At 35.7% G+C, this 26,809-nt stretch overlaps 1 protein-coding gene across 3 annotated transcripts; it reads right to left on the reverse strand.

Annotated features, from left to right (window-relative positions):
* nae1 (nedd8 activating enzyme E1 subunit 1) lies at positions 1-22,673 on the reverse strand. Of its 3 annotated transcripts, XM_073907038.1 has the most exons (21): positions 21,182-22,673; positions 20,882-21,074; positions 18,920-19,023; positions 18,759-18,819; positions 18,632-18,662; positions 18,473-18,544; positions 17,522-17,601; positions 17,242-17,351; positions 14,685-14,794; positions 14,516-14,578; positions 14,369-14,432; positions 14,208-14,299; positions 14,063-14,122; positions 13,405-13,538; positions 10,816-10,891; positions 10,685-10,724; positions 7,400-7,486; positions 7,147-7,239; positions 5,648-5,762; positions 5,433-5,482; positions 1-261 (listed from the first exon to the last, which is right to left on the reverse strand). In XM_073907038.1, exons 1-21 carry the CDS (start codon positions 21,237-21,239, stop codon positions 152-154), a joined length of 1,803 nt encoding a protein of 600 aa, XP_073763139.1. In that variant the 5' UTR covers positions 21,240-22,673; the 3' UTR covers positions 1-151.
* Positions 22,674-26,809: the final 4,136 nt, after the last annotated feature.

Here is a 26,809-nt window from a genome sequence, read left to right on the forward strand (position 1 = left end):
TTTGGATATACACTGTTTATTCAGTATTTAGCATCAGTGTTGAGTCTTGTCTAAAAAGCAACACCATCGACCAATGCAAGCATAAACTTGAGTGCCAATTTGAGGCCAGCACTTCGACAGAGGAATGGAGAAACAGATGGAGATGACTGTTTTACAGCTGAAAAGTCGCAGAGGTCTGTGACATGGCGTTATAGAGGAACGTGTTGTTGAAAGGTACAAACTGGTGCGTGATGATTTTAATGGCCTCTTGAGCCGCTGATCCTGCAACAACAAACAGACACTGGGCTTCATTACAACTGACATTATCATAAATGAATGAATTCAGGATATGAAGAAAGTCTTATATATAAAATCAATTACAAGCTAAAAAAAATACAATAATAATAAAAGTGAAAAGAAGTTTTTTAAAGACAGAGACATGAGCAAAGAAAGGGGAGAATCAAATAAAATAACTGACAGGTAATCAGAAGCTTTTTGATAGAGGACAACTATGATATTGTACTTAATATCCTTAAATATGTAAACACATTTGCACTATGAACACTTTCTTAATCACTCCATATCTCTTGAAAACATTGTGCAATTCAAATTGTGCTTCATTTAGGTGAGTGGGCTTGACAAACCACCTGTAGAAACACTTTTTTTTCTTATGCACCTGACACTTCAGGTAAACTCCATCTTACAAGAACTCAATAATAAAAAGGATGATTACTATAAATGTACCACAATTATGTTGCACTGCTTACTTCAAACTTAAATAACTCCTTTGCACTATATTTAACCTTAAATACCTATTTTGCACAATATTCACCTTTAATACCTCTTTTGCACAACACTAAATGCAAAGGGCACAGTGCATACTCTATGGCAGTGGTCACCAAACTTGTTCCTGGAGGGCCGGTGTCCTGCAGATTTTAGCTCCAACCCTAATCAAACACACCTGAACAAGCTAATCAATGTCTTACAAGGTATACTTGAATCATCCAGGCAGGTGTGTTGAGGCAAGTTGGAGCTAAACCCTGCAGGGACACCGGCCCTCCAGGACCGAGATTGGTGACCCCTGCTCTATGGTGAATCATTTGAGACACAACCACAATTTCGATTACTGTAATATTGTGGCTGGAGCAGCATCATATTTTTATAACTTCCCTGATACTCAGTGCAAAAAGTGTTAAAATGAAAGCGAAAATCGATAATTACACTTAAGTCTGTAAAGATGTAGTACAAAGAAACTTAAATGACCAATTGTGAACTCCAAAAATTGCAGTTTGGTAAGGGAGATTTGTGTTTTTAATAATCATTTCATAATTAGGTAGAGATCTGCCTACACACACTTCTTATCAGCTGGGGTATTAGACATCAAATAGTTATAGGAACTCAGAGGGATGGTCCCCCAAAATACTACATTTTCCATATAGAGAATGTTACTTCAGAGCTTCACAAGAAAAAAAATGACTGTAAGAGCAAAAAGATGCAAAAAATTTGCTATAACTACTTGTTGCGCTACATATTATCGAGTCAAAAAAAAGAACCCACTGTAAATACCCCAGAAATATTACTTATCTGCATGTTTATGTCTTGTCTTTTTAAATATCGTGCTGCCAGTGTTTTATATGGCGCTTGTTTGCCTAATCAATTACATCACCCTAAATACAATGCTGGGTTAGACCCAATTCTGATATAGGAGCTAATTTTGATCCCCCAATTGGTGTTCCTGGAACTAAAACCACTCCAAGTTTCTGGATTGAAAAGACCCTAAAATTGTGTACTTCTGCCAACAGGATGAATGAAAAGTTTCATCCACTGCGGAAGCCCCTATTTTTAATTGATTCTGTGTCTTGTAGCTGTTTTGCATCTGATGGACACATCACAAATGTTAGGGGTACGGTGTAAGAAAATCAAAGTTATCATCAACTGATCTGAGTGCTAATATAGCTAGCATTAATTAATGTTTGTGATCTAAACTGAAAATTAAAGGAGCTTTTGTCACAGAAACTCATAAATCACATCAAGGTCAGATGGAAATGAATAGAGTACGACAGGAAATGTTCAACCTGCTCTGTATATAATAGATAATAATGGTTTATAGCGCATCACTCAGTACCACATGGTGCTTAAGTGGTTGAATACAAAAAAAGAAAAAGCATTTACAACCTCAGTGAATAACGTCAGAGCTGTCCCTGAGCACCTCTGAATGCACCCTCTATTGATCTGATTACCACATGCACTCAAAATCAAAGCATCTTGGATGCATTTACACCCCACAATAATGTAGTCAAGTGCTTTCTGATTATTAAAAATGCAAACAATCATTTATATTTATTATATTTACATAAACTGTTCTTTTGTTTGAATATTTATGCACTTTGCAGATGCTTTTATCCAGAAGTGACTTGTAATGTATTAAGGATTAAATCATGTATTAAATGACCTTCGATTAATCAGCCAGTCTTAGAGTGGTACAAGGGCTGGGCGATTAATCGAAAAATAATCGAAATCGACATTCAGAACCTATAATCAATCTACTTTTTCCAGGTCAATTTCTTAAATTAACGTAGACTAACCATGTTGCGTACCCTTTTCGCTATTCAGCGCACTCAAACGACCACTCCTCCATCATGAAAAGCCAGATAGGCATGTTTGTGTGATCATTCTCTGGATGAATATTGTAAAATCCAAATCTTGATTGATGTCTTTTGGACCAGTTGTTTTTGAGAAGGATGGGAAAAGTATCGTCTACGCATGTGTACGGAAGATGATAGGTATTAGCAGTGTTCCGTTCACAATTAAAACAGTGTTCTGTACAGGGCAGAAATCTTAAATTCACTGGCAAAAATGCACATTGCTTTAAGTATTACTAAAAACCAACATCAGAATATACTATTATTGGGTTTATTTTGAAGTTAATGTTATATTTAATAGTCACACTTTATTTTGACTGTCTGTTTGTTGAATTAAGTTACATTGGATCAACATGCTAACTAATTCTCATTAGATTATAAGTAGACTGTTAGGTTAGGGTTAGTGTAAGTTGAAATGTACTTGCAAAGTTTCTTATAGTCAGTTAAATGTCTGTTAAAGGAGCAGTATTAACAGATATTTAGCAGACAGTCAACTAATATTCAACTGGACCATCAAAATAAAGTGTTACCTTTTTATGAAAGTTTGAAATGATTTTTTTACAATCATTTAATTGTTATATCATGTTTATTTTATTATAGCATGACAATTGAAAAATATTAAAACATTAAATTGATGCTGTTACACTCCTGGAATTTTGCGTGCGTGTGTCTCTTTCTCTAGCTCTTTCTTGCGCCTGTGCGCACCTGTTCTCTCTGTCTCTCTTTTCTCTCTTTCGGTTTTACAGGTTCAGCCCCCTTCAAATTGTTATTGGCTGTAGGAGCAGTCAATCATCCTTATCTTCGGTGACGTGGTGGCTTCGGTGGCCAATCTGAGTGGTTGCCAGGGTTTTAAAAAGACGATGAGTAGGACGTTGGGAAGAGGCTTTTGCATTCCGTTTTGTGCTTTGTTTTAATCTGCCTCACGTTATTTCTTTTGTTTTTTGGGGGGTACTTAATATTGCTTTGTCAAAAGTTGTTCTTGCTATTTTTGTTTATCTTCACTAATATTCTATATATTGTTAATTTGAAATTTTGCTGATATGCTTTGTGTTCCCCAGGGAATTTGGAGAGGTAGATGTCACGTGACGTACATCCTTACATCAACTAGTAAACTTTAGAAACTTTTAAAAAATAAATAAAATAATAATAATTTGACTGTTATTTGTTGTTATCTATTTTATTGTTCTTTATCATTATTATTTTCTGTTCGTCTTTGATTTTTGTATAATAAATTCTCTTTTTGGCAGTATTTTTCTAGATGCATGGTTCTTCTCCCATATTACACAAAACATCACAATATAAATGGTATTTAGTCCAATCCCTAGTTTAACATCACGAGTTTGTAACAGATGCAAATTGACGCTAATTTAAATGACCTTTAATGAATATAAACATCATCACTGCACAAAGATTATTCAAAACAGTGTTTGTCTCTCAGGCTCTCTCTGATGGAGTTGCGCCATACAATCACCCCCCCACAACTGACATTTAAATATCCCCATTTCAAAGCATTTATTTAACAAAAGATAATTTATTTAACAATTTGTGATAATATAATATTCCTTTCCTAAAGACTATAATATTGTGTGATGCATAAATGACATGCAAATGCATATCGTCGTTGCTCTAAATGTCTCCTATCCAAAGCAACACTCACCCCTTTAGCTTGCCCACTGTCTATTTTCAAGTGCATTAGGTGGACATAGCAAACTTTTTGAATTTTATCAGAAACATTTGGTAGGAGTCTCTCTGATGTGTTTGGGGGTGAAAGATTGACAAATAAAGATTACACAGATATATAGCTTGTCTATGACCCGTAAGAATTTATGCAGACATTGGCGTTAAAATGTAATCTGTACAAAACATCATTGTGTACGGAACATGGTTAGTCTACGTTACTTTCCCAACCAGATGTGGAGCCATGTGACCCATCTCAGCTTAGGCTGATTTATACTTCTGCGTCGAACGTCTGGTCTGGTCTGGTGCAGCCTTCACACAGTCGCATAACTGCGCACCTCTCGAAAAAAAAAGGAACTACAGTATATGTCGCAAGTTTGCACTACAATGACGTTGATTGGAAGCTGCACCAGAGATGCCTTGAGATAGCATATTTTCCATTAAATTTAAATGATTACTTAAATTAAAATGTTTTTTTTTTTTTACAGAAGATTCAAGAAACGCACTGTTTAAAAATATTATTTACAGGATATACAAGGGTTATTTATTTAGAAGAGATGCTGCTTATTTTCTTGTTTTGAAAGCATTGAAACTAATTTTGTTTCCAAAAGTGCAAGTAATTTATGTTCACTTTTATATGAGAAAAAAGTTACTTTTGGCTTTAGGCAATGTGTGTTTTAATTTTGATTGTTTAACGTTGATGTTCAATAAATAATCATGGATAGTAGATAGTGTGTGTTTCCTTCAGTTATTTTAGAATCAAGTAATGCACCCTTCATTCAAAAATCTTTTACTTGTGATTTATTGTACAAACCCTGTCAGTGAACTATGACGGCAATAAATAAATAAATAAATAAAATAATCGTTTATTAATCATAATAAATGTTTAATTAATCAAGATTTTGATTTTAGGTCAAATCGCCCAGCCCAAGAAGGTACACTTACTTTTTTGTTATTGCTTTCCTTGGGAATCAAACCCACACCTTTGGCATTTGTTAGTGAAATGCTCTACTACTTGAGCTATAGGAATTATACAAGGAATTCCAGCAATAAATATTTGATTTCTCATCCTTATAATATAAATTATAGTATGGGATGTGAAAGTACAGTGAGTGAATAAGCATGAACACTGACCTCCCAGAAAAGCTGCGACTGTGTGTGGCTCAGCAGCTCCATATCGGCAGCTGGAAGACATGAAAATAACATTTACACTTGTTATTTGACTATAAACAGAAGGAGCAGCAGAATGAGGGCCTCTTTATCATCAGTATTACAAAACTAATTCCAGTGTAAATATTTGGCTAGTACAGATTTAGGCCAAACAGGCTTAACTGTCAGCTTAAACTTACAACTCATGGATGTAGTCATCTTTTACATTGACGTTAAGACTGTACTCCTGCAGGAGACTGTTTACACACAGCTTCAGCTTGTTAATGTCTTCCTCCACCTGATAATTGTAGACACCTGAGAAAAAAGAAAAAAAAAAACTTTATACTCTAATATCAGTGTGACAGTTCATAAACACACCACTGTATAAACGTTTTGTTCAAGGATAAGATATTAAGTCTGCCTGTCTCATGCTCAACAAAACTGCAACAGTACTTCAGTCAAGTGTCACATGTTCCTGCAGAAATCATTTGAATATACTTATTCTCAGGAAGAAACTGATACTCAGGAAACATTTCGTCATATTATCAATGTAGAAATAATGTGAATATATGTACAGTATAAGAGCTGTCAGAAGATAAGACTCTAAACACTGCATCAAAACGATAAACAGTTGCAGTATGTATTTGTTAGTGGTAAATTAATTGCATATTACAACTCAAATTAAGTAATTAACCTTAAAATGAAAATTTAAGTCATTGTTTGTTTACATTTACAAAAAGTAGCTTTAGAGATCTTCATTCATTTTCCTTCGACTTTATTTCAGAGGTCATCACAGTGGAATGAAGCGCAAACTATTTCGGAATATGTTTTATGCAGACCTTCCACAATATATTATGCCCTTCCAGTTCAACCCAGTACTAGAAAACACCTACACACTCTCTCATTCACACACACATACACTACGGACAATCTAGTTAATTTAATTCCCCTATAGCGCAGGTCTTTGGACTTTGCGGCGCACACGGAGGAAACCCACGCGAACACGGGGGGAACATGCAAACTTCACACAGAAATGCCAACTGACCCAGCCAGGACTTAAATCAGCGACCTTCTTGCTGTGAGGCTAACCACTGAGCAACCATGCTGCCACTAGAGAGCTTCATTTTGACTCAATTCATTAGTCAAACTTTGGGCTACAACAGCCATGTTTTATTTTCTTCAAAATAGGTATTTTGATATATTTACAGATCATTTATTGCAGCTGCTGTTATGGTCACACTTTACAATAAGATTGCATTAGTTAATGTATTTACTAATATGAACAAGCAATGAACATAGTGGAAATAAAGTTCTTCTGTAGTTTACGTAAACTATGATTAATAAATGCTGCACAAGTATTGTTCAATATTAGTTCATGTAAAAAATGCAGTAAGATTAGAAGCTTTATTGTAAAGTGTGACCAATGTTTTTTTTTTTATACATTCCATAAATATATAGATTTTTTTAATATTCTGCAAAAAATTTAAAAAATCAATAAAATCAATACAGGTTTGAAATGACACAAAAATTAATGAAATAATTTTCATTAATATTCAGGGGTGGTCAGTTAAATGTGCTTGTTTAAAAAAGAAAACACAGAAAAACAGTAATAGCTGTGAAAACACAATTACTTGAAACCCTTTAAGAGATCTGTAATGACCAATAAGTGTCTGTTCTGATTACTCTGATTACTTCTGACCTGGGTAGCGGGAGTGTTGCTGATAGAAGCGGTCGACTGAGCGGAGCATAAGGTACAGAACCATCTCACTGTCTGGACTGTCCATACAGGATGCTATGGAGACACAAACAACAGCTTTAACACCACCCAAGCATGGATGTACACAACAATGAACCATCAGATTCCCTGTTAGTAAATCCATCTAAACAGTCCTGAACAGTGAGCATAACATTTACACGCTGAGATAAACCACAAGGCCGTAAAGAACACGTACTGATTTCATCTTTATTAAAAGTGTCCACACTGTACTCGTCAGCCAGAGACCTGCAGCGCACCACTCGGAGGAAAGCCGCGTTCTTACCTGTGGGACAACAAAACACCACACAACACAGGTATTAAACAAAGAGGTTGGATGTGGAGAAAACTACCAATGCTCAAAAATGGGAAAAATAATTATTCTGTTCCTTTAACCATGAATTTCATAAATGCAGTAGGCAAATCTGGATATTAAAGAATTCAGATTCCATGACAGTGAACATGCACAATATTGTTATCGTTGGCATGTAAAAATATGGTAAATAATTATTTATTATTTCAAGTTTTTGAGTGCTTTTTAAGATTATTCAAATCGTATTTTCAGTGTTGTTCATAACAGAGCTAAATGCTTGGTGCCTTATGCCGAGTTCAGACTGCATGATTTTCAAACTAGTCGTGTCACAGATGTTTTCACACTGCATGACTATCTGGGCTGGCGTTTCGTCGCTGCTTTGTTTACACTGCAAGATGGTTCGGCGACATAAACATTCACATTGCATGACTTTACTATAGGGAGAATCGCCGACAACTTCGTCCAAACTACGTCTCACAGCCAAAAACAAGTAGTATATCTTTTGTTATTAACTACGTAATGAGAAAGAAGCCTTTAATGGGGTAGAACATGTACATGTTTGCTCACCTGGGTTTAAAGGGAATTAGCCATTTCTCCTCAACTTAAGTTGCTAATAAACTAATTTCTTTCTGTATGAAACGTCAAACAGACACGGTTGCTCCACTAGTTTTTCCTCCATTTCGTGGGTCCAAATAAACCGAAAAAGAGCGCTTTTAACTTCTCCCCCAGCCTCCCGCTGGCCAGCAGCAGGTACACACACACGCACACACAAGTGAAAGCTGCTCTCTCATTGGCTGTAGGCGATGGCTGATGTTATTTTCAGTCAAAACTCAATTCACACGGCATGATTTGAATCGCCGATAGCTCCAGATATTTAGCACGCCAAATATCTCACAGGCATCGGCGACTCATCGACGATTCTCTCAGATCGCGTCTTTGATCATTCATACTGTGTGATTGTCACTCACGTGCACGAGCAGCGATTTGCCTGTGATTTCAGGCATTTGTCGGCGATTTCTCAAAACCTGTCGGTGAGCCAAAATCGGGGCTAAAATCACGCAGTCTGAACTAGGCATTAATTAGTAAATTAGCTTCATTAATCTGTTCTATTACACGCTAAAATATTGATTGAAAATTTGATGACTATGTTTAGGGTTATTGTACTCTAATAGTAAACGCATCGACTTCTCGACTATGGAACTCGCTTCCCCTAGACCAAAGGAGCAGTGACAGTCTTAACACTTTTAAATCTCGTCTTAAGACCCATCTTTTTAAAGGGCCACGAAACCCCCCTGTTTCAGCAGGGTGGATTACGTGCACTGTAATCCTCACGCGAGTCCAGTTGCACTCTCATAGCGGGAAAATGAAAACAAAACCTTTGATGCAGCAAATTATAAAAGCAATACTGACAACCTGCGTCTCCAAACAATTCTTCCTCTTCCACTTGTTTTGGCAACACAATGTGGCATCTCTCTCTGCCGTCTGAACACTGTACAGGTAAAAACGGTCTTCGAAGCTATCATGCATAATAATGAAGTTGCACCGCATACACAATAGAGCACGCTGATTCGTTTAAACAAAATCTTTCTCATGAATGAATGCAGCACACTCAAAGACGTCACGATGCACTTACAGGTACAGACAGCCAGTCTACACGCTGGATTACACATAAGGATCTAATCGCTGTGACGCAGCTTAAAAAATTTGTTTTAAATCGGAAGAACGAATTTGCTCAAAAAAATGGAAAAACAACCAATTTTCACTTTTTCTGTAAAATATGTGTCCTAATAGTGTTTTTAGCAATGTGGGAAACATATGCGACTGTCAACAGCTCAAAAATGAGTTTTGATGTTTCGTGACCCTTAAAGCAGGCTTTCCTATGACTATCCTTTACCATGTTATTTTACACTTCGATGTGTTTATGCTTCAACTCCTTTCATGTATTTAAAATTTTGTCTGCCATTGTTTTATTTTTTATTAATTGTTTTATTAATTTGCTTTGGTGTGTCTGTTGATGCTTATTTTAAGGTGACCTTGGGGGTCAAGAAAGGTGCCATTTATAAATAAAATGAACTACTATTATTATTATTATTATTATTATTACAAGTCTCCAGTAGGTAACATTAGTTAATTTAACTAAACTCACTAAAACAAAAACTACAAAAGCTTTTATTAATCTTATGGCTGATGATATTTGAAAAATCATTGCAATATTTTGTTATTCTGTGATATATATTGCAATATGAATACAATTCCACCAGATGACTTAAATAATTCTGTTTGGAATGAATTGATCATTTTAGTTGATTAGTTGGGATAATCCCGTAAGTGCATCAGCATAAAACAATCTACAAGCCTAGATGAATACAATAAAGAAAAAGATATGAATTAAATAAACAATTATTTTTATTGTTATCTGGGGCGTCTCACAAGTATGCAGATAGAGTAATTGTCTAGTAAAATGTAAAATAATATTGTATAGTCTTTGTTGAATAAATAATTCAATAAAATGACTCGTAATTAAGATTAATAATGGTACAAATTACTTTGCCCGAATGCTTTAAAAAAACCTTACACAGTCACAGGCCTCAAAACACATTCAAATGCTGAATTATAATCCAGAGTCAACATTGCAGATCCTACGATGTGACAATTGTGAATGATCACGTTGCGATATCGATGCCGAAACAATATATTGTGCAGCCCTATTCTTAGGTAATGCTAATACCTTATTTAATTACTAATTATGTGTCTAAATCAGTCAAAATCTGATATGTTGTTTTAAATGGAATTTAGAACTAATACTTTTCATTTGTATTTTTAACTATTATTAGCATAGTAACTGTAATATATCTGTTTTTTCTCACTACTGATTTTAATCTATTATTTAACATTTACTAAAGATTCGTTTATTGTAAATTGTTACCTATTGTACTTTATAATGCTTTAGCAATTTAGTTTGTTTTAAACATCTGTTTACTTTGAAAATGTATATTTAATACATCAATAAACTATATATTTTTTTGTTATTATACCTGTTAAAGTAGCATTTTTTTTACTTAATGTTCATATCGTGATAATACCCTGTGTACGTGATAAAAATAAATCGCAACAAGAATTTGGTACCATCAAAGGCCAAGAACGCAAACAAGCACATCTGAATATACTCACAAAAGAGTTTGATTTCCTGTTCAGAGATGCTTTCTGGAGTCTTTGGATCAAGCAGAGAGTTCATATTATTAACGTTAATGTGCAAAAAAAGATCATAGCAAAACAGTATGCTTATTATGTATTGTAAATACCTTTCCAACTGATTGTAGAAGCATTTCAACATGTTTGGACACAACTGCAGCATCCCTCATGGCTTTGTCTCTGTACCTGAAAGTGAAAATGTCAAATAAATGCTAGTTTTTACCATCAACAGGCAGTCTGATTACATATTCAATACAGAAACCACCCCATCAGTACAGCTGTTGGTCATGATCAATAATTCTTAGTTAATGCTACTAATGTTATGCTCTGTGTCAAGGCTTCAGAGTGTGTTTTAAGTAATCCTGAAAGCTTTACTAAAAGCACGTATTGAAGCTTGTAATGTTTTGATGACGACCGAAATCTTGTTTTGCCTGACTGGTTTAGGAATCGGCTCTAATTTTGACGCAACCATAGAGTGCGACATCCTCCGCTGAGTTACTCAAGCAAGCTGACTGCCATCTGCCCATTGAAAATCAGCCACAATCCCGTTTTAGAATAATATTATTGCCCCCTCCCTGACACACTTTATTTAGATTGGCCCCATTCATTTTGAGCTAATAAATGTATGACAGTTATGTCATACAATAATCATTCAGCACCAAAAAAAATTTAAATTAAATAGATTAGTTAATGGCTGCATCCGAAATTGCATACTTTGATACTATATAGTAAGTTAAAAACATTATGCAAGCCACGTAGTACATTATGTCCAAATTCATTGTATCCATGATAGTATCCAGATGACCTACTAATACGAGATTCTGAAGTGCACATGCGATTGATGCTATGGTATCTCAAGATGCTTGCAAGAGAATTCATTAATAAGAGTAAAGCAATGCAACTGACGCGGATAGGTCACACGATAAGGTCAAATGATAATGTTTCCAAGTTTAACTCGTACTCACATTCATACTATATAGAATGTACTTTTCTGTAAACGTAGTACCTATTTTATTAGTAGGCGATTTCAGACATAGCCTGTGTAAACATCTCTTTCTTAATTATTTTGTTTAAGACTTAACATGTAAAATACAGTGGATCACATCAGGTCATCTGTAACATAGCTGCTAGTTTTAGACTTTTCGGCCACCATGTGGTAATGTAAATGAAATGAAGCCTTGAAAATGAACCTTTTTGTGAACATATGGATAAAAAAGATTCAATGATTAGTAAGACTTCATCAGATCTTGCCATCACTAGTTAATTCTTGTAAGATGCAGGCTAAATTGCAGTGCATATTTGTAAGGAATGGGTTATTTTTTGGTTTTTCTCCTGTTGTGCTCAACAAACAATCAAATGAACAGAGAAGGATCCCATGTGTCCTGCATAGTTTACCTACAACTTCCTACAACAAACCTCCCTGGAAGTTTCTAATACAGTTGGAACTAAAATATGCAGGACACCTGCCCTCCATGACCGAGTTTGGATACCTTTGCCTTAAGGTTAACTTCACACCTTTCTCCAAATTTCGGGAGGTAAAATATTGACCCTCAAGCATGACCAAATGACCGGAGAAGGGTCTCATGACCTTAAGGTTAACTTTCTCCAAATTTCAGGAGGTAGAATATTGACTCTAGATAATCATGCCGACACTACAAACCTCAAATTTGTGCGTTGCAATCAGAAATAATGTGCACCTAGCGGAGAGAGAAGGTGGGCCTGATCAACTCACTCTTCTTTCTTACCTAATAGGCCGACTTTTGGCCAGCACCTAAATTATGACTATAAATATGACTATATAAGGTGAGGATTAAGCGTACATCGCCCAGCATTCTCGGACACACGTGTTGGTTTTCCAATGTGACTGCAACGAGCTACCCAGTCTTTGAAGTGGAAAATGATGACACGTCTCTGAGGTTGTATATAAATATATCAAATAGCTTGGGGTTTCATTATCTGTCTTTTATTTATGTAATCTTTATTACCCATCTTTATTTAGCATTATTAGCCTTTTAAGCAATTTTGTTGTATTTCGATTAATAATGTTCATGAGTATGATTCATTATTATTGAATATTTTTATGATAATTGATATCAGCAGTCAGTACCAGCAATAAACAGTTGTACTGCTTGATTAGCATGGTGTATGGACGTTTATTTGTACCTTCTCTTGTAGATTAGCACCACACTTGTCTCACTTGCATAAACACAAACCATGCTAAAACCTTTTTGGTATGCCGAAACATTTTACATCCTAAAATTTGGGGCATATTAAAACAATATTAATCAAATACACAGTGCTCAGCATAACTGAGTACACCCCATTTTGAAAATTAATATTTTTTTATCCATTTCTCAGTAAATATAAGCAAAATAAAAAAAACATAATAATAAAAAATACAACCTGCAAAATTTCAACTAAATTTTTTTCATTTTTTTTTACTTATATTTAATGTTTTTCTATAACATATAAATTTGGGTGTACTGGTTTTTGGACCGCTATCATAAATTATTGTTAGATAAGCTCCAGATTTGGCTTTGGTACTGACTAGTCTAATGTACATGCACAAATATAATACTGTATAGCTTCCTATCAAAAATATCAATTTAAAAGATAGATTTGTGAGGGGTCTACGCATATATGCTGAGCATTGTACTACTGAGAATTTTCAAATAGTGATGAAAAAGCTGAATACATACACATTTTGTAACTTGATGAATTTGTCTGAATCTGCAATCATGTCTGGGATGCTTCCTCGAACCGGGAGGTTTCCGTTCCCCTCATTTTGAACAAAGTCCCGAACTCCATGTGCCATCACCCAAAAGGACGAGCTCTATGATAAGACAATCAAAATGAAACGTTTCACAGATTCTGACAACCAATAGACTGAAAAAAACTAATTTATTCTGACTTTAGGTACAAAAAAGATTTGTCAACAAATAAAGGTGAAACTGACCCGTTTATAATTAATTATTATTATTAATTGATTTATTATTCTTAATAGTTAAAAACTAAAGTCAAATCAAAATAATCACAGGCAAGATAAGCAACACCACACATGATAAGCAGCCAACAAATATGCAGTAATTGTGATGCTGCTGTCATGTCAATATTCAAGAATGATTTGAGTGACTATTTTAAATGTAAAATAAAGAAGTTCAGCAGTTCTGAGGGCAAATAGTGGTCAAACCCAGTGCTAGCATGATGCACCTAATAAACTGGCCAGTAAGAGTATATTGATCAGCCCTGGAAACCTGTCTTTGATTCAAATGTACAATATAAGTGGTCAAGTTGTGAAATATATCAATAAACGTATAAAGATAGAGCTTGAAAGTAGTTTTACATATCCATACTAACCTGTGAGGTAATGTTTTCACACTGCTCAGCATTAAAAATGTCCTGCGTTCCACTGGAGATCTACATAAATGCAGGACAAGTCTCAATACAGAATGTAAAGAACTATAATAATTATTATTTCTTTAAACTTGAGGGGCTCCAGTACCTTAGTGGGGTTTAGAGCAGTGTTCACGTTCTTGATCGCCTCCTCAAAGTTCTCTTCATCTTCAAGTCCTCCATTCTCATTCTTAAGGATCCCTGAGGAACGAAAGAAATTACAGAAAGGCCAGAAAATTGATAAATTCCTAATGTGATGTATTATATTACCTTCTCTGAGGAGTTGCCTGAATGCTTCTTTCTCCTTATAATTCTTGGGCAACTGGGAGTTGTTCTGGATCAGAAAACACACACTTTGAGAAGGTTTGACATTCTGAAGATGTCATGATCAGAAGGGTCTCAAGAGTATGTCGTTACCTCATTGTACCACTTTTCCAAATATCTGGCAACCACAATGATCCACGGTGTGTGACTGTGATCCTACAAAAGAGCAAAAACATATTGCATAACGAACTGCAATTGATTTAATTCACACTATCAAAACGGACACCGATAATAAACGCTCTGATATCAACTTTAATCTTACCTTCTTCTCCATGTTGTCCAAGTCGTAGGACTCTACATGGCGTTTGAGCTCTGTGAATGGCTGGTCTAGTCTCAGATCCTCCAAAGCATTATCTGGATGAGACTCCACCACTACAGTCAGGGACACAAATAATGCAATTCTAATACATTTGCAAATTTACTTAAAAAAAGATTTATGGGTTGCCTAAACAGTACAATTAGACTAGTTTAGGCAAATTTCCACCGACATTAGTCAGTCTTTCATGAGCAAAACAAATATGGTCAAGTCAAGTTTAGCTTTAATATCATTTCACTACATTTGTGGACATGCAGTGGAATGAAATGTCGTGTCTCGCAGGACCACAGTGCTACATAAATAAACATAATCATAAATATTAGCACAAAACTGGACATAAGAGCCTTTTTACACCTATACATAACTAACATTCTGGAGCAGTAATCTAACTATCCTATATACAGTGTACTACTAACTATACAGTTGACGTCAGAATTATTAGCCCCCTTTGAATTTTTTTCTTCATTTTAAAATATTCTCCAAATGATGTTTAACGGAGAAAGGAAATTTTCACAGTATATCTGACAATGTTTTTTTCTTGTGGACAAAGTCTTAATTGTTTTATTTTGGCTAGAATAAATATGTTTTAAATTTTTATGAACCTTTTTTAAGGACAAAATTATTAGCCCCTATAAGCTATATTTTTTTCTTGACTTTCTACAGAACAAATGACTGTTAAACAATAACTTGCCTAATTACCACATCCTGCCTAGTTAACCTAATTAACCTATTTAAGCCTTTAATTGTCACTGTAAGCTGTATAGAAGTATCTTGTAAAATATCTAGTCAAATATTATTAATATTAATATTATTATTATTATCATTCTGGCAAAGATAAAATAAATCCATTATTAGAAATGAGTTAATACAACTATTATGTTTAGAAACATGTTGAGAAAATGTTCTCTCTGTTAAACAGAAATTGGGGGGAAAAAATAAACAAGCGGTCTAATAATTCAGGGGGATAGACTTCAACTGAACATATACCATAAATATTTAACTATACACAGGGCTCGAAATTAACCTTTTTGCTTGGTAGCACCGGTGCTCCTAACTTTACGAATTTAGGTGCATCAGCCAAAATTTAGTCGCACCCACCAATTATAAGCACTGTTACTACAAGTTTTACAAACCATGGCCGCACACAAACCATGGCCTCTTTTACAGACATATTTATTGCATTTGAAATCAACAGTAATCAAACTAACACACAAAAATATATATATGCAAGTGTAAGGAAAATATGTCTCAACGAAATCCTGTTATCACAAGAAAATAGATTTTTATAACATAACTGAGTGACCAAAAGATACACGGACCGCTCACCGGCCCTGCACGCCCTGCTTGACATGAGTAACTCTGTTAACGATATAACTGTGCTGTTCTCACGGGTGCTGTCTGATATTGCACTGATGATTTTGACATATACTGTACCTTATTATATGCATACGTCATGTTCATAGAAATACCGGTCTTTTCATGAGTAGCGAGTACACGCTACAGTACAGTACAGTACAGTACGTGGTGTTAAATTTTACATATAGCTGCCACTAATAGTTGCCAAGGCGGATGTTGCCAAGGCTAGATGTGGCAAACAGTTACCTGAAAATTCCATCCCACAGACGTTTCATAGCGGACTTGAAGCCAATTGAAGTATTTTTTCCACTCTACGAAAAGTGTAGATGGTGGATTAACATTCAGCACATGATCACTAGTAAGATGTGTCATTATTTGTAACTTTAGAGGCCATGGTTTCTAAAACAAAATCTGTCAGTGTTATCTTCATTCTCATCTTCAGCTCTTTACAGTTTTTCACGGTAGTAGCTCTCACTGTCATCTCAAGCCAGAAGGCATTGACTGAGTGACTGACATCTGATATTTCAGTGCTAGAGCAGTGGGCCAATAAGAAGAGCGTGAAGGCGGGGCAAGCATTACGGACTTGGCTTTGTTTACTGCAGCAAGTTGACATGACAACTGTTTTAAACCATTCCTGAGCGCTGCGTTTCGCGTTTCAAGGGCAGAGATGCATTCTGCGTGAATGTCTCCCAAATCTGCACGTGTGGTGAACATTTTGCAGTAAAAACTGGTCGCACACAACAATTTTATGCACTGGCACAAATGCTCCCAAATATATTTTGAGGTCGCATAGATAAAATTTCAGGCGCGTATGCGACCAAAATGGTCGCAATTTCAAGCCCTGATACACATAACCTAAGACTAAGCAAGTACTTTTACATAAGACAGAACTATATTGTGCAAGATATTGTGCATAAGATGTATTTTAAGGTTGAAGAAAACAAATAGTGCAACATGATTTGTGGTGCATTCACAGGTAAACATTGCTATCTTAACTGATTTCTTGTAAGATGCAAAGTGTCTGGATATATAGAGAAGAGTGTTTCTAAGGGTTTGTCAAGCCCACTCACCCACAAATCAACCATCCTGTTCCACTACTACTCATGTATTCTCTCAAAAATAATTTGGCTTTTAAAATGGCAATTACCTGTGTGCTCCTTTACAATCAGCCTCATGTAGCCAATAAGTCCATATGTTCGACATACAAGAAATGGCACTCCAGCCTCCCATAACACTGCACCGAGCCTCAAACATGTGCTGTCAAAATAAAACACACGAACATAAGCTGATCTGATAAAAATAACATTCATAACTTATTAATTAATTGGTTCTAACTATGTAATCTAACATTTGTCTGTTTGGCAATGCATTTCAAAGACACCCACAAAAATAGTAAAGGAAAATATTTACGGTTTGTGTTTTAATACCTTTCTGGAAGCTGGACGGCAATTACCAGACTAAACCTGTGAAAAAACTCACAGTCGTTGTCCAATAGCTTATCAGGACTCTGATAAGAAGAAAAAAATAATAATTGGATGAAGAGATAAAAAAACACACAAAAGTCTGGAACAATTTACTGAATTAATGTGACTCACAATCAGGATCAAAGGCTTATTAGTATTTTTTTTTTTTTCAAACAAACTTTCCACTGGACTCTTGTGCTGGCCTATAATTAAATATGCACCATTCGCTTATCAGGTAAAAAATGAACGAACCGCCCTCACTAAACCTCTAAAATAAAGATGCTAACTATAATTTAAATCCACAAATATTTTTGGCAAGAAGAAACAACCTCATCTTAATCACACACTCTGTGAATGTCTAGGATTTCCCTCACCTATGTGCCATATTTCATCAGTTATCAGCATTCATCAGCTTAATTTTGCAGTTTTTGTGAATTATTAGTCTCTATTGACACCTTTTAATACCACTTTGCTTTTCAAAACAATCCATTTCCTTAAAAAGTAAATAAAAAAATACCACTAATAATTCATTCATTCATTTTCAGCTTAGTTCCTTTATTAATCAGGGGTTGCCACAGCGGAATGAACTGCCAACTTATTTAGCATATGTTTTATGTAGCAGATGCCCTTCCAGCCGCAATCCAACACTGGGAAACACCCATACACTCTTGCACCACTAATAATGACACATATAATCTTTTGAGACCTTATTTCTTTCAAAGGCATTGCATTTTCTAAAACTACGAGCATTTTAATTTTAAGCTACAATCACCTAATAAGTCTTAACAATCTTAAAAAATCCAAAATGCATTGTTTTGATTTACCCGAGTTTACTTGAGTTTGTATTGTAATTAATTAAATAGAAAACTTTGCTGATAGAAATGTATAATATGTTTTGAAGACATGAAGACTGACCTCTTCCACAAAGTTTCCAGAAACATCACTGTTGAGCTCCTGGAGCAATTCCGTAGCCGCCTGTGCCCTGTTCTGAAAAAAAAAGCCCAGTATCAATTACCATATGCCACATTAGGGTTGGATAGTTGGAAGTTTTTATCGACACAGTTCTATACTTACCTTTCCAATAGCATTGCTGCTGAGAAAAAAGCTGCAGAAAATATTAAAGAATGCAATCAGGCATAATTATCAATTTATCATATTATATTTCCAAAAAAGATATACATCATCACGCCAACACATTTACTTGTTCCCAACATCCTCCCCTGACACTTTGTGCCCGTCTACAATGGTAAAGGCTCCGATTCCTAAAAAAGGAGGAGTGAACATATAACATTAGCACAATAACCAATATGATTCACGTCTCAGTGCCAGGATTTGAGGTGTACAGTGAGATATATACAGTACCGGGCAGCACAAGGTTCTTGAGGATTTCAGTGCCAGATGCAGTGGCATTGATGAGACACACATGGGCATTTTCAAGTGCTTCCTGTCCATGATCTCCCCACAACCTGATACAAACACATCTCAATCACTCAATGACCAGTCAATAACCACATTGAGATAAAGTTGGTTTTATATTCAAACTCACACTCTCTCCTTAATAATATCATTTCACAAAAGTAATCTTTGCAAACTCTAAATAGTGAAATTATACTAGCAGCCAATGAATATTAAATTTCAACATTGTTCACAGTCAAATAAAATGTGCTAATGTTGTTTTTTTAAGTCATACTTGCATGTGATTTCATACTGAATTTTCAAAGTACCAAGGTAAACAATATAGCGAACATGTTACAAGTTATAACTGACCAAATGTGCAAATATAAAACCAACTTTACTTCAAAAATAACCATTATATATAAATCTGTTAAATACAGAGAGGAAGGCAGCCTAAATAGCATTACATCGTCAAATAAATGTGACCCTCGACTAAAATCTTATGTTTTATGTTGCACAGGTATATTTGGCAAATGATAAAATAAATAAAATAATTAGCTAAGGGTCAAAATGATTGATTTTCCCAAAAATCTTAATATTAGGTAAAGAACATGTTCAGTGAAGATATTTAGCACATTTCCTATTGTAAATATATCAAAACTCAGTTTTTGATCAGTAATATGCAATACTAAGCACTAGATTTTAATTAAGACTCCAGATGTTCAAGTATTTGTCTCAGCCAAATGTTGTCCCATCATAACAAAGTATATTGACGTAGCTAAATAAATCTAAACAAGAGCAATTCCATGCAAATGTCAACCTTAAGCTTTTACTAAAATAGCGAAACCATTTCTGGGTTTTTTGTGTAAGTATTTTACAGTACTTTAGAAATACCCCAAATTGCATCTGTCAATGTTTTTAAACTATTCTATTTGATTTACCAAAGTCACACAAGAGGCAATTTAACATCTGTCACATCCATAAAAGAGAGAAGTCACATAACGACACTTAAATGTGAAAATATTACATAAAATAAAATTTTCATTTTTTGTTTTATTACCCTTTGGATTAGCATAGTTTCTTTTGGATTGAGAAGTAATTCACATAATTTATACAAAGCACGATGTATACTATAAACCCGCAGACTTTTTTTTGTCACATCCATAAGGCATGTTTCCTCATTTTAAATAGGCTTAAAGCATGTTTACATATTGATATTTTTCTAGTCCCTTAACTCTGTGGTCATTTGTTCTGGAAAATCTAAACAAAAGTTTCAATTTAATTTTAACATTTGCTTTCTGGCGAGGCAGTGGCGCTGTCGCACGCTCAGTTGGCGTTTCTGTGTGGAGTTTGCATGTTCTCCCTGCCTTCGCGTGGGTTTCCTCCGGGTGCTCCGGTTTCCCCCACAGTCCAAAGACATGCGGTACAGGTGAATTGGGTAGGCTAAATTGTCAGTAGTGTATGAGTGTGTGTGGGGAAATTTCCCAGAGATGGGTTGCGGCTGGAAGGGCATCCGCTGCTTAAAAACTTGCTGGATAAGTTGGCGGTTCATTCCGCTGTGGCGACCCCCGATTAATAAAAGGAATTTACTTTCTATGCGAATTTATGTTTTGAGTTTTTACTGCAAATGTCACATCCATAACGCGTGAAATGCTCATAAACAAATCTGAAATATATCAAGTGTTTTCAGATCTGCTACTTTAACGTTAACGTTACTTGACGGGCCAGGCGAGAAGTCTGATTAATTCTGTCGTTGCTGTTTAAATTAAACAATGATGAATTTGACGAGATAATTAAAGCTCTTGCAGTGACCGATGGGCCTCTGTACATTTGCGTTAATGCAATAGGAAAACTTTACCGCTGAAGCAGAATAATTGGTCGTGCGAACCCGATTATTATGTGATTTTCGAACACACAAATGATACATACCTGAGCTGTCGATCATACTTCTGCTCTTTGCTTGTTTTGGGGTCTGTCATGGTCCTCTGTCTCTCTCTCTGTGACGGCTGAATCCTACCGGCGCGCCACTGTTTCACTATTTTCCGATCGACGGTCGCAGATTCGTTGCAGACAGACTTGATGCTCCACTTTCGGGTGACCGCGAGATGGAGGCAGCGAGCAGCTTGAACAATAGTGATTTGCAGCTCTGCATTGACACTTGGAGTATATGCATTCTAAAGTGGATAGTTCACGCAATAAAGTAATTTTGTTATCATTTAGGCTACTCACTCTTGACTTGCTCGAGGATCCAGTTAGAATTTTTGAACTTTTTGAAGTTTTTGAGCATTTAAAGTGGATGGAACAAGTTTTTTAAATTTGCCCTTAGACAAGAATGGGTGTTATTCTATAATTTTAGGACAACTTTGATGAAAGTTGATGATCCACTTCAAATGTTGACTTCTATATGTTCTATATATGTCAGAAACATAAACCATTTATATACCAGAAACAAATATGTCCCATACATGTCAGAAACATACTGTTTATGTCCTATGACAGAAACATGTCCACTTATATGTCACAAAAATGTCCCACATATGTCAAAAACGTATATGTCCCCTATATGTATAGCACATACATGTAACATATATGCCAAAAACATATATGTCCACATATATGCCAGAAACATGAATGGTCATATCATCATGGCAAAGATAAAATAAATCAGTTATCAGAAATGAGGTATTAAAACTATTATGTTTAGAAATGTGTTGAAGAAATCTTCTCTCCGTTAAACAGAAATTGGTGAAAAAATAAACAGTGGGCTAATAATTCAGACTTAAACTGTATGTCCCATATATTTCTGAATCATATATATCCACATATATGCCAAAAACATATAAGTCCCATCTATGCATAACACATTAATGTCCACATATATGCCAGAAACACAAAAGTCCCATTTATGTCACAAACATATTTGTCCATATATGTAAACCACATATATGTCTAATAGGTGCCAGAAACATACAAGTCCCCTAAATGTATAACACATATATGTCCGATATTTGTAAGAAACATATATGTACACATATATGCCAGAAACATATTTGTCATTTATGCATAACATATGTCCACATATACGCCAGAAACATATATGTCACAAAACATATTTGTCCACATATATGCCAAAAAGGTATGCAACCCTTATGTGTATGACAAATAAATGTCCCAAATATTTCATAAACATATATGTATCCATATTTATCTCCCATAAACGTCAGATTCATATGTCCCTTATATTTCAGAATGATATAGGTCAAGATATATGTCAGAATCATATATGTCAGAAAGATATATTTCCACATATATGCCAGAAACACATAGGGGAAAATGGGGTAATGTGAGACACCCCTTGAATCTAGACAACGGATTTTATATACCACTCTATAACAATTTTGTTTTCAAGCCCCTTCCATTTCCCCTTGACCATGAAGGTCAGGAACTTATGGTGCCGTGAAAAGCATGTTTTTTTCACAAAATAAGTTTTTTTGCATATAAAACTAAATTTTCTTACAGCCAACTTAATCAACTTTGATTAAAATTTTAAAAAATTGATTAAAAAAACTTATATCATACATGTTGATGAACTATCAAGATATAAAACCATGTGATGATGCTAGAAGATTAGCATGAACTGCTACAAAATATCATTTTTTTTCTAAAATGTGGCAGTGGGGTAAAGTGAGGCATGATGAACAACTTAAATTTAGTCTACCAGACTGCAGGACTTGTGAATGAGGCCTTTATGTCAGCAGTGACACCACACCATTCAATTCAATTCAATTCAATTCAATTCAATTCAATTCAATTCAATTCAATTCAATTTAATTCAATTCAATTCAATTCAATTCAATTCAATTCAATTCAATTCAGCTTTATTTGTATAGCGCTTTTACAATGTAGATTGTGTCAAAGCAGCTTCACATAAATGGTCATAGTAATTGGAACAGAGTAGTTCAGATTTCAGAGTTTAAGTTCGGTTCAGTTTAGCTCAGTTCAGTGTGGTTTAAAATCATTACTGAGAGTCTGAAGAGCAAATTCATCGATGGGTAGCTCTGCCGATCCTAAACCATGCAAGCTAGTGGGGACAGCAGAGAGGGAAAAAAAACTTCACCGAGGCGAGTGAAGAAAAAAAAAACCTTGAGAGAAACCAGACTCAGTTGGGCACGACCATTTAATTTCTCCGCTGGCCAAAAGTCTTGTGCAGAGCTGCAGTCTCAGCGGTGGAGGCTGGAAGCTGGCCTCAGTGAAGACTCGTCTGTCCCTGGAGCGTCACTGAAATCAGTCTCATGTTCTCCACTCCTCCATGACCGGCGCAGCAGCTGCTCAGGATACGGCCTGGTCCCGGAAATGGAAACCTTGGGATCATCACGTCGCTGGTCTTGGATCCAATCAATGACTCCACATAATCTGAGGACCTCGGGATGAGTATCCCCAGGTGAAAATGGAGAATAAAGAGAATAATTAGCATAGCTGCTGTTCATAGTGTATATGAGCAAGATGCAGAAACTTGTGTGGAAACCCGCTAAGTGATGCATTGAGTGTATGCTTTACTAAACAGATAGGTCTTTAATCTAGTTTTGAACTAAGAGAGTGTGTCTGAGCCTCGGATGTTATCAGGATGGCTATTCCAGAGTTTAGAAGCCATAAAGGAGAAGGCTCAACCTCCTTTACTCGACTTTGCTATTCTAGGTACTACCAGAAGCCCTGAGTTTTGAGATCTTAAAGAGTGAGTTGGATTGTAGCGAGACAGAAGGTTGGTTAGATAAACAGAGCTAGATTATTTAAAGCTTTATAGGTGAGAAGTAATATTTAAAATTCAATACGAAACTTAACAGGCAGCCAGTGTAAGGAGAATAAAGTAGGGGTCATCCCTTCTAGATTAAGTCCACTGTTTTTTTTTTTTTTTTTTTCCTGTATAACCGTTTTCTTGATGATGCATTTGCACCATCCATGGATTCAGACTGGCCAAACCCTAAGCTCGAGCCTGCCACTGCAGAACATTTGGATGGTCCACCCCCTGCAGATGACCCAACTGCAGATAGTTCACTTACTCATGTTAATCCAGTCATTGTGCATGGTCTACATGGATGTTCCATGTGTTTTCAGCCAAACTGGATAAGTGTCTCCTATGAAATTCTACCACTTCTCAAATGTCCCCAGAACACAATCCAAATGAAAGTGTGTGAAGACAGCCATCCTAACTGATACTCCTGAGAAGCAGACAATTGAAAAGGCTAATACTGTAAAGCAAGACAAAAGAAACTAGCAGGGGAAAAGCAAACGAATAGCCAATACAAGGAAAAATATAATAAGAATGCAATACAAAAGAAAATCATAGTAAGCAGTTCTGAGAAAAGCGATTCTGTACAGTGTTCCCAAAATCAGAGGGGATTAATAGTTTGATATTAATTGTGTAGAACTATATAAATCTAACCGTAAGTCTAAACTTAAAGTTAACTGTAAACGTATCCCTTAATTCTATTTGGCTAAATGGAATGCTGTTCCAGGATCAACATAGATGTTAATCTAGGAACATGTCCTACTTGGTGAAATTAGGTTAAATTCAGGGAAACATAAAAGAGTGAGAGTTGTAGAGTATGACAGTAGGCTGATGTTCTAATCCAGGTGGGTGTAGTCATGTTTTCTGTGTCCTAAGCTGTACTATCTGGTTCTGATTGTCCTTTTCTCTGACCCCCACACACTATGGCAGACTCTAAGGGTCCTGTGTTCTGACACCCAGATTGTCCTTTAATCCAGGAGTTCCCAAACTTTTAAGCCTGCGACCCCCAAAATGACAATGCCAGTGACTCGCGACCCTCAATATCCTCTGAGGTGGTTATAAATACTGAAACCAAAGTAAATGCAAAGGCGCACACACACCAATAGACCCAAGTCTATTCTTCGCTTATTTTTTTAAATTTTTTGTACGTCAGTGCTGTAAATGGGCGAGAAAGTGTAACCTGGTGTTATAAAATCAATCTGCTGCATATGATGGTGTCATTTGGTGATGGTGTCTTTAACATAATTTTATTACCCCAGAGGTCGCAATCCAATAGAACTAGTAACTTTAAGCTTCTATAGTAAATTTAGTACATAGTAACTAAGAAAACAACAAATTATTTCTCTTCAGTAGGTAATGGATAAAATATGGCAATTCTTATGGTTTAATAAAAATAAATTGATTTTTGGAAATCACCAGACGACCCCTCTTCATTGTCCCGTGACCCCTCGAGGGGTCCCAACCCCACTTTGAGAGCCACTGCTTAATCTAACTGGTTCTATCTGTCATTAGAATGTTGTTTAAAACATTTTGAATTAGATTACTGTTTTTGATTTTGTTCAGAGTTACTTTCAAGTGTTTAAAAAAAAAATTTATATTTTGATTTGGTCAAAGTTAATTGACCAATCTCCAATCCATAAATGACTAGTCCAACATTAGTTCTGAAATGTGTGGTTGTCAAGCTAGCTGTCAGGATTCAGACTCTTACAACATGCATTGTTATGGTAGTTTCAAAGTGAAAAAAAGTGAGTGGATCAGTTTACCCCCGGCTGGTTCACTGTACCCCTTTGATTTCTCTGGTCTGTCTCAGTTTACCCCGACACTGGCGTAAAATGAGACACAAGACAACTTTTTTTAAAACAATCATATTTTTACAGACCTTTATCCTAAATACAGGCTGATGAATTCCATTGCCAGGAAACATTCTGAATTATTGAGAAACGTATAAATTTTACTGATATATAATATTAGCTTACTTGGAGGGGAGCAAATGTAAAGTCTCACTTTACCCCACTACCCCCTATGTCCCATATATGTCTAACAAATATATGTTACGTATCACAAATAAATGTCCCAAATGTGTCAGAAACATAAATGCCCACTGCCAGAAACATATAGCGGTCAACATTTGAAGTGGATGAAAACCTTTATTTTAAACCCAAATTCGCCCTAAAACTATTGAGCAACACCATTCTTGTCTTGGGACAATTTTGAAAAACGTCTTTAATCCACGTCAAATGTTGACTAATATATATGTCCCATGTATGTCAGAATCATATATGTCCCATATGTAACACATATGTCTGTCTCTCTCTATATACATATATAGACAGACAGACAGACAGAGAGACATTTAGTGGAAATGTTGTCTGACAGTAGTTCAGCTCCAGCTCTGCTGAAGTGCAGACCATCAGCACAGAAAAGCGAATGCTCCCAAAAAAACATTCCAGTTATGAGCAAAGAACAGCTTCTGTTCTCCACAATATGTTAATAGCCATTTCTACTGTATAACACATTTTTGTCTCCACGTGCACAGGTAGAGCTCAACCATTGCAGAACACATGCCCTTTTTGTAATTACACTCGGAAGTGACTTTTTTGGAGGGATTTTTTTTTTAGATAAATCAATGCTATTAATAACACTTTACGTTTGCTTGTCTTTTAAACAAATATATAACAAATTAAAGGCATTAAAAAGCGCATACTGTCAGTCAAACTTCACAATTTCACCCCCCTGAGCGCCGTGAACTTACGTTTCAGAACATCAGTCAGTCGCATGGTGGCAGAGAAAAAATAACACTGGGCACCTTCATGACAGCTTTTTGCCTGAGGATATCCACCTCCTCAGTGTCAATCTGGAAACAAACAAACAAAAAAAGATTGTAAAGTCCAGTACAGATGCAGTGGGGAATGCAGGATAGTTTGACTGCAGTTCAACAAATGTGCAATATATTGTAAATGATCTTATTTTTTAAATATGTGTAAAAAACAGAGGACAACCCTACTGACCATTCTGGTTTCATTTATCTGCCTTTATTGTCAATTTATTGTTCTGCACTGACAGCTCAATAA

This window comes from Danio rerio, chromosome 7 (assembly GCF_049306965.1).
Source record: "Danio rerio strain Tuebingen ecotype United States chromosome 7, GRCz12tu, whole genome shotgun sequence".
Classification (NCBI taxonomy): Eukaryota; Metazoa; Chordata; class Actinopteri; order Cypriniformes; family Danionidae; genus Danio; species Danio rerio.

Bases quoted from the DNA above. Each gene is read 5' to 3' on its own strand.
- nae1 (XM_073907038.1), bottom strand. From the start codon at position 21,239: ATGCTCAAAAACTTCAAAAAGTTCAAAAATTCTAACTGGATCCTCGAG. The intron at 14,579-14,684 runs GTAAGATTAAAG...GCTCTTTTGTAG, and splicing joins TGGACAACATGGAGAAGAAG to GATCACAGTCACACACCGTG. The intron at 7,240-7,399 runs GTACGTGTTCTT...GTGTCTCCATAG, and splicing joins TTTTAATAAAGATGAAATCA to CATCCTGTATGGACAGTCCA.